Source organism: Gossypium hirsutum, chromosome A12 (genome assembly GCF_007990345.1).
Source record: "Gossypium hirsutum isolate 1008001.06 chromosome A12, Gossypium_hirsutum_v2.1, whole genome shotgun sequence".
Lineage (NCBI taxonomy): Eukaryota > Viridiplantae > Streptophyta > Magnoliopsida > Malvales > Malvaceae > Gossypium > Gossypium hirsutum.
This window is the reverse complement of record NC_053435.1, coordinates 104110410-104126150: the sequence shown is the minus strand read 5'-3', so window position 1 is coordinate 104126150 and position 15741 is coordinate 104110410. Positions and strand designations below refer to the sequence as shown.

Genomic DNA, 15741 nt, shown 5'->3' with positions numbered 1-15741 from the left:
GCTCCCAAAGGACTTCTCCAACAACTAAAAGAAGCAAAAAGAATAAATAAAAAGGAAAAACTATCCAGAATTTGTCAAATGTAATAAAATAAAAGCTAACAACCTTCATGGACAAGGACATGATCTGTTTATAGTAGATATCTGCTGTCCCTGCAATTCCAGGAAGACATATGAGAGGAGAAACTACTTTGGGACCAAAATCATAATATCGCCATTGCTTTGTGCCAATCTGTGAGAGAAATAAGAAACTCCAAAAATGAGATTCACCCACAATTGGTGAAAAAGAAATGCAATAGCCGACAACAAGGTTTGCTCAACCATCCTAGTCCTGAAGCGATAACAATAATGAATTGAAAAAGGCATAAACAAAGAATGTACCTTAATGAACACAAAACTAAATAGCATAAGCATCGGGTGAGATAACAAATTCATCATTTAGCATAAGCCAAAAAGCAATCCTTGTGATTTCAAATTGAAATCGAACACAAAATCCATCCAAATGAGTAAAAATCTAAGCTCACATAAATCAAGACATTCACAGTTGAAAGAAATTCACACCCAGAATATACAAAGCACAGAATTAGGCAAATTCCAGGCACACCAGAACAACATTCTGCAATTCCGTGATCAGAATTCTCATAAAACCCCACATAATAATTAGACCATAATAGCTAAAACCACAAAACCCATAAACAAAATAGTAGAAAATTCATGAAGAAGAATTGAAATTCAAGGGAAAAGAAAAGAAAGAACCTTACAGGTATCTTGTGAAGAGGGACTTGAAAGAACCTTACAGGTATCTTGTGAAGAGGGACTTGGGACTTGAAGTGGATGTAATCTCCCGGCGCCAAGGAGACGCCTTTCATTGCTGAATCTACTCTCTCTACATTAATTCTATTCGGTTCTATTGTTTTGATTCAATCAATTAACTCGATCAACGATCTCTCACTCTCTCCTTTTTTTTTTCTTTTATATATATATATATATATATTCTAATTTATCTCTATTTTATTATAGGCTAAACTATATTATTAATCATCCATATATTAACCTGTTTTTATTTTTTATTATTAAATTATAAAAAAATTAATTTCATCACTAATTTTTTTTAATTACTCACTACTAGATGATGACATGAATTTTTTCTAATTGTTATACTAACATATTTAATTCTTAATATTTATACATTTTATTAATTTAATTTTAAGACTAAATAGTTTAATAAATTTAAACTTATATTTATAAATTTTATCAATTTAATCTTCAAACACATGCGATTAAATATAAATATAATAAAAAATATTTAGTATACTGCTAGTAGAGTTTTTAAACTCCACAAATAAAATCAAAAGGTTTTGAAAGTTGCTTATAAAATAAAAAATTAATTATTAGTAGAATGCCCACAGGCTGGGTTGGGCCGAGTAGAAAAATTTAGGCATGTTTTTAGGCTTGGGTCAACCCAAAAAATTAGCTTAAAATTTTGCCTAAGCTTGGCCCGTCAGTATTAAATTTTTATATTATTATTTTTATATAAAAATAAATTTACAAAAATATAATACATCAAATACACTAAAAAATTAAAATAAATGTTTCCCAACAAATAATTTTAAAAAAAAAACTAAATAAAATTAATATAAGTGCAACTTAACAAGTAAATACTAGTAAAATTAATAATAAAATAAGAGTTATACAATATCCAAATAATAATAATAAAATAGTAGTAATATAATAGTCAAATAATAGCAAAATAATCAAAAAACAGTAAAAAAAATAGTAATATTTCTTTTTGCAAAATTAGGTAGGGCTCAGGCCAAAAAAAATTTACTTGAGGCTTAACTCGTTTAGAAAATGAATTTTATTTTTTATCAAAACTCATTTTTCAAGACTTATATTTTTCCTAAACCTTCCTATTTTTCAGGTGAATCTTTAGGCTAGGCCGGATGATCCAATCATGAACAAATTTAATTATTGTATCAAACACCATCGTAAATATAATTAAATTATCATTATATATTATGAAAAATAAAAAATAAGAAGTGGGTAAGGGAGTCCTGGAATTTATGTATTATATTTGGGCTTTAATTTACATTGTAAACCATATCTCGTTTGTTTTTTTTATTATTAAGGCCTAGACCGGAAAGCCCTCTCCTTCAAACCTGCTTTACGATTTCCTCTTCACCACGCTTCTTCTCCTTTATGAAGTCAATAATCTCCCATTACTATCAAAAATAAAAACAAAAACAAATCTCCCATGACTCTCCCCGTTCGTTGTGGTGTCACTACTGTACTCCAAAAGACTGATCTACTCCTTATATTATTTCACTCTAAAAACATCTCTTTTTTATATTAAAAAAACAATACCAACATAATAATAATTTAGAAGAAATGACTTAACGATAAGAATATTATATTGTAAACTTAAAAATTTGAGTTCAATATCATATAATTTTATTCACTTTCTTTAATTTTAACTAGTGTTATTAGAATTGGATCGAATCGATAAATCCAATTGAGAATTGACGAGTGTTTCAAATAGAATAAATACATTTAACCAAAATTTGATGAAATTACTTGAAACAACCATTAAAAGAATTTAATTGAATTAATTAAAAAAATTGATTGAACGGATTTTATTGGATTTTGTTTAGTAATTGAAATAATTTTTGGCTAATAAACAATTACAAATTGAAATAATTGTCCACTACTTCCATGTTCATTTTCAAAAATAGTGACAGGCGAAAAAATCCAAAGCAACTTACTACTGTAGGAATGAAAGGAAGCCACGAAAACAATATTTTTAAAACATATCAATCTCAACAATGGCCGACCATATATGGTGGCTAAGGGCCTCACCTCTTAATATTTTCTCAATATATATTTATATCTTAGATAAAATTAAATTAAAATTTGTAAATTAGATTTTATATATTTGGCATAACTTAAATTTATGCATTATAATAAAAAATAAAAAAACATATATATTATTTATCTTTCTAATTTATTTCTCACACATTTTAATATCTATATTCTAAAACTGTTAAAATGTAATGATGTGACATTAGTAATTAATAATATAACATTATAGTTTCATATTATTATATTTAATAAATATTAATAAAAAATAAAAATAAATCTTTAAAAACATATCTATTTATAAAAAAATTATTTTATGCCCAAAATAAATATATACGATCGAACGTATAGATTTAGAGCATATATTTATCTCATGAAAAAATATTTATAAAATATGTTTTTTTTTCATTTTTATATATTTATTTTATCGAAAATAGTTTGATATTGATAAAAAAAAAAGTAAGCCATTTTTTGGAAAATAATTCCCTCTTTTAAAAAACGTATATTAGTTTTTAGATAACAATTATTTTAAATCATTTAAATTTTATATAAAAAAGATAAATATTATTATATTAATAATATTTTTTAAATTTTAATTTTAAAATATAAATAACAAATATCATAATTTTAATTTTAATAACTTGATTTTCTTACCATTAATTTTTAATAAAATTTGAATTTTTTTTTGAAATGGAAATTTTTATAAAATTTAAGATTTTCAAACTTTTCATTTCATAACATGGAGATATTTCTATTCCACATAAATTCAACCTCTAATATCCAATTGGAAAACTCCAAGTTGATAAAGTCTGAAAAAAACAATAAACACATAATAAAAATTAAGAAAAAAACAAGTGATTATTTATTAGTTAAAAAAAATTCAAACTCGTGAAGTACAAACCTATAATTACTCAGATTAAAATATGCAATCTAATTTTGCAGCCTAAGTAATATACCTAGACTATTCATAGAATAATCTTTCCATTCCAATAAATCTTTTTTAATACAATATTAGAGTAGGGATTGGAGTTATATAATTTGAATTTGTGTTAAAAGACCAAATGAATCATTTTTAAATGGAAAATAAACTATCTAATGTTAAACCGATAAATTTAAAAAATAGTCACTTCTGTTTGCTTTATCTTACATTCTAATCATTTATGTTTTAAATGTTAAGTTTTACTCACTAATATTATCGTTTTGTTACGAAATGATTACTCTACTGTTAAACTTCATAACCTCCCTAATGATAGTCCAAATGAGCTTTAAATGCCAACTTGGATGTCCAGTTGCTGGGATGAAAATAGGTTTTTAATTAAATAACTTTAATTTGGACTGCCACGTAGGACATCCAAGTTGGCATTTAAAACTTATTTGGATTTCTACGTAGGACTGTCGTTAGGAAGGTATCTTAACAATAGAGTGACCACTTCATAACAAAACAATAAAGTAAGTGATTAAAACATAATATTTTAAATATAAGTGATTAAAATGTAATTTGAAGCAAACAAAAGTAACTATTTTTATAATTATTAAACATGTAATCAATAACTGAGATGAAAGAAAACCTCTTAAAAAAAAAACCTTGAAAAAAGAGACGAAAAGTTTGCTGTTGATCCAAGGCAACTAGAAAGATAACAATGAGAAAACCTCTAAAAAACTTGAAAAAAAAAAGACGAAAAGTTCGCCGTTGGTCCGAGGCAACTACAAAGATAACAATGAAAATAAGTCATATGGTGGATGAGGTTAGCCACATATAGTGATTACAACATCCCCAATTACAATACAAAACAACCCATTCAACTTTGTTTGCATTCCGCATTCAACTATATAAGAAAAATTGGGCCCTTATTTAAAAAAAAAAATCTCCCATAACTTCCAAAAAAGAAAAAAAAATCTCCATTAACTATCACCAAAAAAATCTCCATTAACTATCACCATCGAAGCAAGGGTAGATTAATCAAGGGTAGATTAAACTTATGGTGTCCGCTATGCATTGGTCACCATCGAAGCAAGGGTAGATTAAACTTAATAAGGATGAAGCAGAGTCGTCCACTAGTTATAACCTTCGTTTGGAGGGGTATTTAGAGATGTTGATGCGAGATGATTGTGTGGTTTCTCAACGATGGTTGGTAGGGAAACAATCTTTCTAATTGAAGCACAAGTCATGCTTGAAAGTTTGCACATAGCTTGAGCAAAGGGTTACAGACAGTTAGAGTTTGAATGTGATAATGAGCTTCTTGTGGAGTCTCTACTAGCGGGTGGTGTTGCCAATAGTAGTCTGGTTGAGTTTCGATTAATCAATAGTTTGTTTAAATAAGATTAGAAGATAAGAATTCGTCATATACTGAGAGTCCAAATTGCGGTTGTTAATTGAATGGCCAAGTATGTGAATAATAGTCCCTCGAATTTGATGTTGTTTGAGGATCCCCCGACTTTAGTACAAGGGGTTTTGTTGTCTAATAGCGATGCCTTTATATGGTTTTAATTCGTTTTGATGTACTCGTCCAATGCTATTTGTTTTCTAAAAAAAATAAGTGTATTAATTAAGACAAATATATTGAACTTAAATTTGAACAAATTACTTGGAATAGACCAATTGAATTAATTAAAAAATTGGTTAAACCAAATTTATTGGATTTTTTTATGGTAATTGATAAAATTCCAACCTATAAACCTTTTAATTGTACAATTTAGAAATATATATAAATTCTAAATCCATAGTATAAATATTTTTTTATCCAAAAGAGGACTTTTAAATTAAAATTAAGGCATAGTATAAGTACCAAAACCAGAATTGGACAAACTTCTTCTCTTGCTAAGAGATTTTCAATTTAGGACAAAAACGTGTTTTGATTCCCTAAAGCCCATTCGGCATCAATAATCACAAGAGAGAATGTCATTTTGCGTCGACACGGTGTCAGCGAGCAACATGAGTAGTACAAAAAATACTTTTTGAAAAATGAAGGCTACTGTGGCTGATCAAATATCTCACGAAAGTCAATCTATTAGGATGATCAAAAGAATGATAAAATATTCGTAATTTACAGAAAATTTTATCATTTTGAAAGTGTCTTGTAGTATAAACTAAGGATTCTCTAACCCATTTTTGGTCTCTATTTATGACTCGAGTCGTATGGCATCACAACAGCATCCCTGGGAAAGTACGATTACATTTTACAACGATATTATAATTAACAATAAATAAGGTTTATGATTTATTAAACAAACATAAACAAATGAACATGCCTTGTATGTTTTCGGTTTGTTTAGTAAGTTGATGGTTGATGGAGGCTTATGTTGTATTAATACAAATGAGCGGGAATAGAAGGGATGTAAATAAATCTAAAAACTATTGCTGGTAAAGAGCTGGATCTGATAACCTTGGTGTCGGAATTGCGACAAGTGGATTCTGTAACTTCAAAACAATCCCAAACTTTTCAGAAAGATCTAACTTCTTACCCTCCGGCACTTGCCAATCAAAAGAATGCAACAGTGAGGCAACCGAATACAACACCATCCTCTCAGCCATAGCTATTCCAGCACAGATTCTTCGGCCAGACCCGAATGGAAAATATCTGAAATCACTCCCACTGAAATCCCATTGGCTGTTCAAAAACCTGTCAGGGTTGAACTCCAATGGATTTTCCCAGATAGAAGGGTCTCTGTGAATTGCCCAAGCATTGACGAACACCCTTGAACCCTTAGGGACGGCGTAGCCACCTACGGTGCTGGGTTCACTAGGACAATGGGGGACTAGGAGTGGTAAAACCGGGTGCAGACGTAATGACTCTTTCATAACTGCAAGGAGATATGGGAATTTGTGAATGTGGGATTCTTCCACGAAGCTATCTTTGCCCACTACTTCATCAAGTTCTTGCTGTGCTTTTCTCATTACTTCTGGTTTGTTGATGATTTCAGCCATTGTAAACTCAATTGAGTTGGATGATGTGTCTGATCCTCCCACCACCATATCCTGTTTCAATATAAATATAATATAATCAATGTTACCAAGGCAAATTTGGAATGCAATTTCATCATTGTTTTTATAATACAATGAGGCCATGATGGAACACAAGACAAGGATAATAATTACCGATCCCTGGACCACGGGGAATCCATTTGAGAACCAATAATAATGCCAAAGAGATTTTTCTAGTTTTTTGGTTTTTTGGCAAAGAGACCACGATGAATAGTCTGGTGGATCAGTCATGTAGGCCTACCTATTAAATACTTTTTCATCTAAATAAAACGTTTCTTTCTATGAACTGTTTTAAGAAGTCACTTTGTAACTGTCTGTGGGCTCAATACCAAAAGTGGTTTCCTAATTTATCCTTTTGTTGGATAAGGGCACCCAAAGGAGCTTTGCTCATAGTGGTACCAAAATCAATTCTGTAAAATATTAATAATAATATCATTACAAATAATAATTAAAAAGAATCAAAGAAGACTCACCAGGAGCAAGGCTTTGATATGAATCATGGTCATTGGGGTCTTGGAATCATCCTCATCTTTCAACTTTAATAGGAATTGTAGAAAGTCCTTGAATTCCTCTACTGTGTGCCCACTTTGCTTCTCCTCCAACCTTTGATTGATTATCTTATCAATAATTGCGTCCAACTTCTCCGTTGATTTTCGGACACGTTTCACTGCACCTTGCAAATCAAGCGGGGCCAACGCCGGGAAGAAATCCGAAACATTAGGTAGACCCAAAAGTTCTGTTACTTCTGAGATGACTTGCCTGAACTCTGCACCAAGGCTCGCCCTGGCCTCCCCTTCCATGGACCCGCCCCATATCATATTGGTCACCACATTCAAGATAGTTAAAAACATCTGCTCTCCCACGTTTACAGGCGAACCGGCCTTACTATATAAATAACCTATGGTTTCTCGTACTTCTTGACGGCGAAGACTATATACTTTATCCAAAGTAGCATTGCTAAGCATCTTGATAACGCATACTTTCCTTAACATCCTCCATTCCGGGCCATAGGGGTTCCAAACTATATCACGGCCGCCGGTTACAACCTTGGCAACCACAGGCACATCACGGTTAGCAAACGCGATGTCTTGGTCTTTAAGAACTTCTCGAGCCGTGGATGGGGAGGTTATCAGGATCGCAAGCTTGCCTCCAAGCTGGAGTTTCACAACTGGACCGTAGATGTGAGCTAGTTCAGAGAAGTAGGAGTGAAGGTCAGTACGAAGGAAGGGAAGGTTTCCCACCAAGGGGAGGCCTAGAGGGCCTGGTGGGGGTGGCGGCTTCCCCTTCTTGGATTTAAGGTACATCCATGTTAACCAGAAAATTGAAGTGGCAAAAACAAAGGTGAAAAGGAGAGACATGAAATGAAAAGGGAACTAACTAGTTAACGAATGACGATCTGGGTGGGCAGATTGAGGCATATATCAAGGAGGAATTCACAAAAGACAAAGAATGAGCTGTTCGTGATTTGTGGAATATGGCAACAAGGATCTTTTGCTTTCATCCTTACTAACTAATAAAATAATATCACACTATTAATTTTTAATAACATTCAAATATTATTTTACAATATCATCTCTATTTAATTTAAATTTAATTAAAATAATTAAAAGTTTGGGGAAAGAAATGTTCAAACTATGTGAGAAAAAAACCCCAACAAAATAAATTTTAAAAATACTTAAATCTAGGGGGAGTAAGAAATTGTTTTTGGGTGGAATTAAATTGCATAATTTTATAATAATAAAAATATAATTTTATTATTTATTATTTTTAAAATTAATTTTTATTATTTTTAAAGGACCAAAATATAATTTTATCATTATTAATTTAAAATTTTATAAATCATAAAACAACTTAAATAGAAAATAGAAAAACTGAAACAAACCACTAAAAATCTAGAAAAATTAAAAAAGCTGAAAAAAAATCATAAGCAAAAAATGAAAATAGAAAAACTGAAACCAACCATTAAAAATCTAGAAAAAATATTAGAAAAAAAATCGAAATTTGAAAAATTATAACCACCACTGGAGGTGTCATCAAATTTTGGAATTTGATTAAAAATTAAAAGAAAATGAGAAATGAGAAATAATTACCTGCCTAGAAACTAAAAGAATTAAAAAAAAATTGACAGCATAAAACTAAAAGACTAAAAGACGATTTAGAAGCAAAGAAATAAAAGATGATTAAATTAAAAATAAAATTATCTAAAATAATTTATTCTCTTATATTATCACCATTTATCTCTATTTTATTATATACCTTTCTTTTCTTTTTTCTTTTTTTTTTTTTTAACTTCGTCTACCAGTAATAGTATTAGCATTTATCTCAAACTTGGGCCTGCAACACACCGGGAAATTGACAATGTCTGAAAAAACAATAGATACATAATAAAAAATTAACAGGCAAACGATTATTTATGATTAAAAAAACCTTCGCAACCTAAGTAATGTCCAGACACTATTCATACAATAATCTTTCCATTCCAATAAATTCTTTTAAATGGAAAACAAACCATCTAACAATAAATAAGACGAGGGAAAACCTCTAAAAACTTGAAAATTTTGGCATTACTACATCTCAACCTTCGTTTCCAAGAAATCCATTCAACCACTTTGTTTGCATTCTGCATTCAGCTATATAAAAAACATTGGGGTAAAAACATTAAATATTTTTATATTATATATATATTTTTTAATTTTGAGATTTTTAAATATTTTTAAAATATTGACAAGTAGGATTAAAATGACATTTTATAAATATTGTAAGTTAAATTTGTTGAATTTTTTAAATTTAGTATCAAATTGATAAAATATGAAAATATTGAAAGGTTAAATTTATTATTAAGCAAATAAAATAAAGCATATATTAAACTTACCTGTTAGTCAACTAACGAATAATAATTGGGTGATGAAAATAGAATGAATTGAATAAGTGAGTAACTAATATTGTATTTTATTTTTTATTTAATTATGATTGAACTGGTTGGAAAAAAAAATCCAATAGTATGAAAGACTGAAAATAGCCACTAATATTATCCCACCATGATTTAACACTCGAGAACTCCTCTTGTAGAGGTTTGTAGCTAAACCTCGAAGCATCCCATACGACCTTTGAAAACAGACAGAAAAGAGGATGTGCTTAATCAAATTCACTTCCACTCCGTAATCTCAGGCTGCAGGGATCTACTCCACTGATCCATTTAGCAATATTTTAGTTTGTTGCCATTGCATTGTGTCATGCCCTCCATAGCAGGTTCTTAAATCTTTGGGACCCCATAAATGTCTTCAGCCTGCACTAGGTAGCCCATGGCAGCAACTAGAACAACCTGCGGTCGTAGCACGAAGGGAGTGAGACGAGAGTGATCTACACCTAGAGCAATTATTAAAGGAACCATCATTCTTTTGAAATTCCATCCAAGTTGATCATGAAGTAGGTGTTTAATCAAGATTTTCACAATAGCTTTATGCTTTTCATGGTTAATATACGAGCATAAAAATGCATCATTCCAAGACCTTGATAGAAGGGAGGAGACGCAAAACAAAAGCAAACAACTAGGAATCCATTGGTCATGCAAAATCATAATATCATGCATGTTCCCGCGCTCCAATGAAGACCCTATTTAAGCAAATCAATACTTTCATGGATAATTCTCCAAGCCTAGGAAGAGAATTGCTCCGATTGGGTATCTAATCAAGGAAGGTTAAAATATAGATGTGCTTTGGAAGGTTAGCCCATAAAAAGCATTCAAATTTTTATCATTGTCCATGCTTGTCTAGCGGGGAAGGCAATCTTAAAAGGATTATTATTAAAAACAACAAATAAATCTAAGATAATATCATATATTTAAAATGTAATAATATAATAATATAATCAAAAGGACACTTAGCATCACCTTGTGGAATTTTCACTCCATTAATGATAGGCTAAATAATTATCCATATTAAAATGGTCAAAATCCCGAAACCTCATCCCCTCAAGGCATCAACATTCTTTGGGCAAGTAAGTTAGAAGGCAATTCATCAAATGGATGCCATTATCTTTTGAATTAGCGGGTTGTCCTTCACCAAAATTTGCTCAACGTCAACATAAGAAACACGAAAATTGCTACAGCAACTACTTTAGGAATCACTTCTCTTCTGGCTTGTCAGAGCAATTTACCTTTTCAAGCCTTGGGTTCTGTTAAACCTTGTCACACACAAAACCAAGGGCAGCCCCAAGTGAGTAAACCTCTTACAGCACTTATGATCCGATGGAGAGTATTTTATGGGAAAAGGAAAAATGACTGTTGAAATTGTGCATTTTTTAACATCCGTTGTAACCTTTAAACCGTGTCATAATTTTTTTTATTTAAATTTTTTTAACAATGTAAAATTAATAATTTTTGAGTTATTTATATATGTTTAAAATTTAAAAATTTTGAATCAATAAATGTTGAATGCAGTGGCAAAAGACATTGCACACTCAAAATTCCAAAAAGAGATGTCAACATCATTGAGGAAACCTCAAAATTAAGGATTAATCTTTAGAAATTATAGCACAAACACAAAACATACTTTAATTATACAAAAATAAAAAATTACCAAATTTAGAGTCTTGCTGTATCTCAATAAATAGTGACATTAATGAAAACAATATTTGGTGTTAAAGCACCAAAATTAAAATGGTGAAAATCATGTCAATCATTTCAAGTCGCTTTGAACATACTAAGTAACAAAACAAAGCCTTTAGGGAGAAGTAGAAGATGTTAACAAAAAGTATGAGACGAAAGATGCCAAAATGGCACAAACTGTAACCCTACAAGGGTGTTAAAACAAATTGGTAGATTTTTTCGTCCGCTGCTTTATTTGCAATGGCAAGTGGCTTGCACTCCTTCTATGACTTGAAAATTTGCCCCTATCAAAGACTACTTATCAGCTGGTTTTGCAAGCTGCCTGACTCGGCGAGCACATTCTGCAAAATTTTGCGCCAGAGGAGCGCATTTAGTAAGGTCATTAGTATTCTCCTTGTAGCATGTCATCCAAGCATTACTCTCAACCGAACAAGGCATAGGCTTTGGTTCTGGTATCTTGAACTCCTTATCATGAAGATCCTTGGCTTTTTGTGTTGCTTCCTGCACCATGTTCTTTTCCTGCTTCCGCAGCTTTTCTACTACGTTCTCGCTCTCTTTAACGACAGATCGAATTGCATCCAATTCTGCACTGACAGAGTAAGGAAGTTGGTTTACGGGCATAAACAAGGGAGGTGGAACAGCCCATCCAGTGCCTGTACTAGTCCCTTTCTGTTGTTCAGAATCATCAGATATTTGCGGCTGATCTACCTTAGTTTCTGGCAGTCGAGGCTCTCGTGGCACCCTGGTTTTAGTTTTCTTTGTTCTTTTCTTCACCTTCTCATCATCTTCAGTTAGTCGGTCGATAAGCCTGGTGCTAATTTGGATTGGAAAATCACCCATGTCACCACCAACCCAAGATGAGATACCTAAAAACATCAACAAAGAAACATACCATGGATTAAAAACATAGCACACCTATTCTCACTAAGCAAGCTCTTTCACCAGGAATCTAGCTCAAGACCTTAGGCAAAACAAATAACTAATGAGTGCCTAACATAGCACAAAAAACACACGTATAACTCAAGCTAGAGACCAGAGGATTTACAAAGGACAACATGAAAACTCAAACATCTGTCCTGGATGATTGACTGAAAATAGATCATCCATACTATAATAAAATTAAAATTAGTATATGAAATATATGAGCGCTTCAGTCACTATAATACCGATACAAAACATGGGTTATTATGAAAAATTTTAAGTCACAACTTAGATACTAATGAAGAGTTCTCACTCGAAACCTGTGACAAGCACATTGTACAATTTGATACCTGGCAATGCAGTATCCCTATGCTACTCCAAAATAATTAACTATTTTAAACCAACGAAAAGCATAAATGACAAACAGATCACTTTCTGAACCAACGAAGACAAAGAAATCCAAAACCCATTTATGGATTTATAATTCCAATTCCTTCAATTGCTTACAAAAAAAAAACCGAATACGGAAACCGATTCAGTCAACCAGCCTATGGTCGGCTCCTAATTCCAAACGAAAAGCTGTGTAAAAACGATAATGGCAAAGATTCAAATGAGAAGAATCTTCAGGAGAAGAGAAATAAGGAGTCGAACTGTGAAACAAAGGCACGAATTCTTACCCGGTAGTCGATCTGAGCCAAAACCAGACAAATGAAGGGAGCTCCGCTCTCTAGGATGGAATGAAACGGTGAAGTTTATTGCCGGAGATATATCAAAAGAAGACAATTGAAATCGAGGTTATTCGTAAACCCTATAACGAAGGAGAGAGAAGCTTCGTTTCTTAGTGGCTGGCTGTCTTATTTTCTTTCCCTCTTTAAGACAGTCCATTTGGTTAGAATGAGTCATCATGGGCCTAGAGTTAACTTGTTGGGTTTATTATAAAAAAGCCCAAATCAATTTTAAAAAAAAAACCTTCTTAATTCTTTTTAATAATTCATAGGGTTAATGAAATTTTTAGTTGTTCACAATTAGATCCGTTTTGGTACCTATACTTTTTTCGCTTAGATACCCGAACTAGGTAACTAAGTTCATTTTAATTATTGAACTTGGATAATATAAAAGTTTGATAATGTGACACTCTAGGATTGTGCTATATCATCACCTAAAAATATTTTTTTTTAATTTTCAAGTGAGAATGTGGCACATAATCAAATATTGACGGAATTTAAGTTCAAATACTAAAATGAACTTAGTTGTTGAGTTCAAGTATTAATTAGTACACTTAATTCTTGCAATTTCACAAAATATTATACAATTAAATAAATATAGCATAATAATTTAAACAATTTACCCATGTTTTCTCCCACTTCCATCTTTATCTTCAAGTCTCCATGGTTGGTTACAAAACACTCTTAAATTTTACATTGATGTGAAATCTCACTTTAATTTCATGAAAATTTCAAAGATTTTCGGTTAAAATTGAGAAAAAGAACAAATTGAATAAAATAGAAAAAAAAATATTTTGTTTTCTAAAAATAATTTTGAAGAAAACCTTCCCCAAAGACCTATTTACAATGATGGAGAATTGTCTGCTTTTTTTCCCATATTTTTCCTTTCCTTTTTTTCATTATTTTATTATTTATTTATATATTTTTTACTGTTGTTGTCAATTGCCACTTGTATACATGTAGAAAATCTAAATATTTCCATTTTTTACTTTCAATTTAATTCTTTAATTATCAACCAATCCAAATTCAACATATTTCTTCTTTAATCTACACAGATTTTCTCTTTCTTTTATACCTCAACACTTGGATATTCCAATATATTATGATTATGCCTCCAAAAATCTACTAAAAGTTGAGAAAATTACATTTAGATCCGTTCTCTATAAAATGAAAAGATTACACTTTAATTCCTATACTTGTCATCACTTTTCAATCTAGTCCATATCTAAAGTTTCGAACTCTACCAATCAATTCATATCCATATCACATTCATAAAAAAACATTTTTGAAAAATTTACCCATTTCTCATAAATTTGCAGTTTATTATAACCCTTCAGTATTCATACTTTCTTTCTCAATGTTAAATTTTGACTTTACTTCAATGGATAACTCTTACTTTTTGGGAAATTTTGCTATTTATCTTTTGAAATACTATTATTAATGACATTGATATTTTTGGGGTGTTATACTACTATTATCAATTTTGATGACTTTTTTGTTTTTTCATACTTTGAACTTGTATTTAATGGATCCATAAATAAATTTTTTACCACTACACTAATAATAATTCTTGAGTAAACTTAAAAAAAAAAACTCTTAATATAAAATGTTTTCTTTCACCAAATTTGTGTATATGGATAATGTCATTGCTTCTGTTAGTGTCATAAATCAACTTGATATTAACTTCAAATTTTATATTTCATTATTTATTATATGTTATTTTTAATACACCTATATTCTAAATACATGATTTGTGATAAAATTTAAAATACATATAAGCTTCCTTTTAAATGTTTGCTTGAGATACATCAAATATAGTGGATCAACTTCAACTTTTTCTCAATTTGTTTAAATATACCTTCAAAGTTTGAGGGGGTTTAGAGAAATAATTGCCTCCTAATGTGATTCTCTTGGTTAAAGATTACATGAAACTTAAGTTTATTTGATAAATTACATTATTTTAGATAAATTTACAAATTTAGGTTATAATATTTGTATCTTTTATCAATTTGGTTCTTATTATTTTTTTAAGTTAAATTTGACTCTCACTATTTTGAAAAAAGTCGAATTTGACCATCAATCTTTCAAAAAGAGTTGAATTTTTTTTTAAAACAACAATATTGACTAAAAACGTAAAATTTTAAACATAGTAGCTCACATTACAATCCACATGCACTTTATGCCATTTTTCTTTATAATTTATATATTTTTGAATTTTTTTCTTATTTTTTGAATAGTTTTATCATTTTTAAATTATTTGTTGATATGCCATATAAGATAAATAATTTCATGTCAATATGAAGTAGATGTGGACAGACTACAATGCATATTGCCACGCCAATGTCGTTAAAAAGTTAATATTTTTATTAGCATTTCCGTTTAAAAAAGCAATTTAACTTTTTTTTAAAGGTTAATGACCAATTTAGCTCATAAAAAGAATAATGATCAAATTGACAACATGTAAATATTGAAGGTTAAATTTGTCATTATGCTTATTTTTAATAAGTAAGAAATGTTAATAATTAAAATTTATTGTTTAATTTTTTTTGTTTTTGGAGATCAAGTTTAGAGGGGATGTAATCTGATAAAAGTATCATAGAGGTCTCTATATTAGGAGTCAGATTGCATTTTTTCCTCTCTACTAGAAAATTGGA

The 15741-nt window shown here is 30.3% G+C and overlaps 2 protein-coding genes across 2 annotated transcripts; both read right to left on the bottom strand.

Annotated features, from left to right (window-relative positions):
• Positions 1 to 6047: 6047 nt before the first annotated feature.
• LOC107943451 (flavonoid 3'-monooxygenase CYP75B137) lies at positions 6048 to 8342 on the bottom strand. Its single transcript, XM_041083507.1, has 2 exons — positions 7309 to 8342; positions 6048 to 6829 (listed from the first exon to the last, which is right to left on the bottom strand). Exons 1-2 carry the CDS (start codon positions 8191 to 8193, stop codon positions 6206 to 6208), a joined length of 1509 nt encoding a protein of 502 aa, XP_040939441.1. The 5' UTR covers positions 8194 to 8342; the 3' UTR covers positions 6048 to 6205.
• A 3066-nt stretch (positions 8343 to 11408) lies between these two features.
• Positions 11409 to 13230, bottom strand: LOC107943445 (uncharacterized). The gene is made up of 2 exons (XM_016877203.2): positions 13040 to 13230; positions 11409 to 12307 (listed from the first exon to the last, which is right to left on the bottom strand). The coding sequence occupies exon 2, from the start codon at positions 12279 to 12281 to the stop codon at positions 11736 to 11738; it is 546 nt and encodes a 181-aa protein (XP_016732692.1). The 5' UTR covers positions 12282 to 12307; positions 13040 to 13230; the 3' UTR covers positions 11409 to 11735.
• Between the last annotated feature and the right edge of the window lie 2511 nt (positions 13231 to 15741).

Excerpts from the sequence above, each read along its gene's own strand:
- LOC107943451 (XM_041083507.1), bottom strand. The coding sequence starts at position 8,193 with ATGTCTCTCCTTTTCACCTTTGTTTTTGCCACTTCAATTTTCTGGTTA. Across the intron at positions 6,830-7,308 it reads ATATCAAAGCCTTGCTCCTG|GATATGGTGGTGGGAGGATC; the intron begins GTGAGTCTTCTT and ends ATATTGAAACAG.
- LOC107943445 (XM_016877203.2), bottom strand. The coding sequence starts at position 12,281 with ATGGGTGATTTTCCAATCCAAATTAGCACCAGGCTTATCGACCGACTA.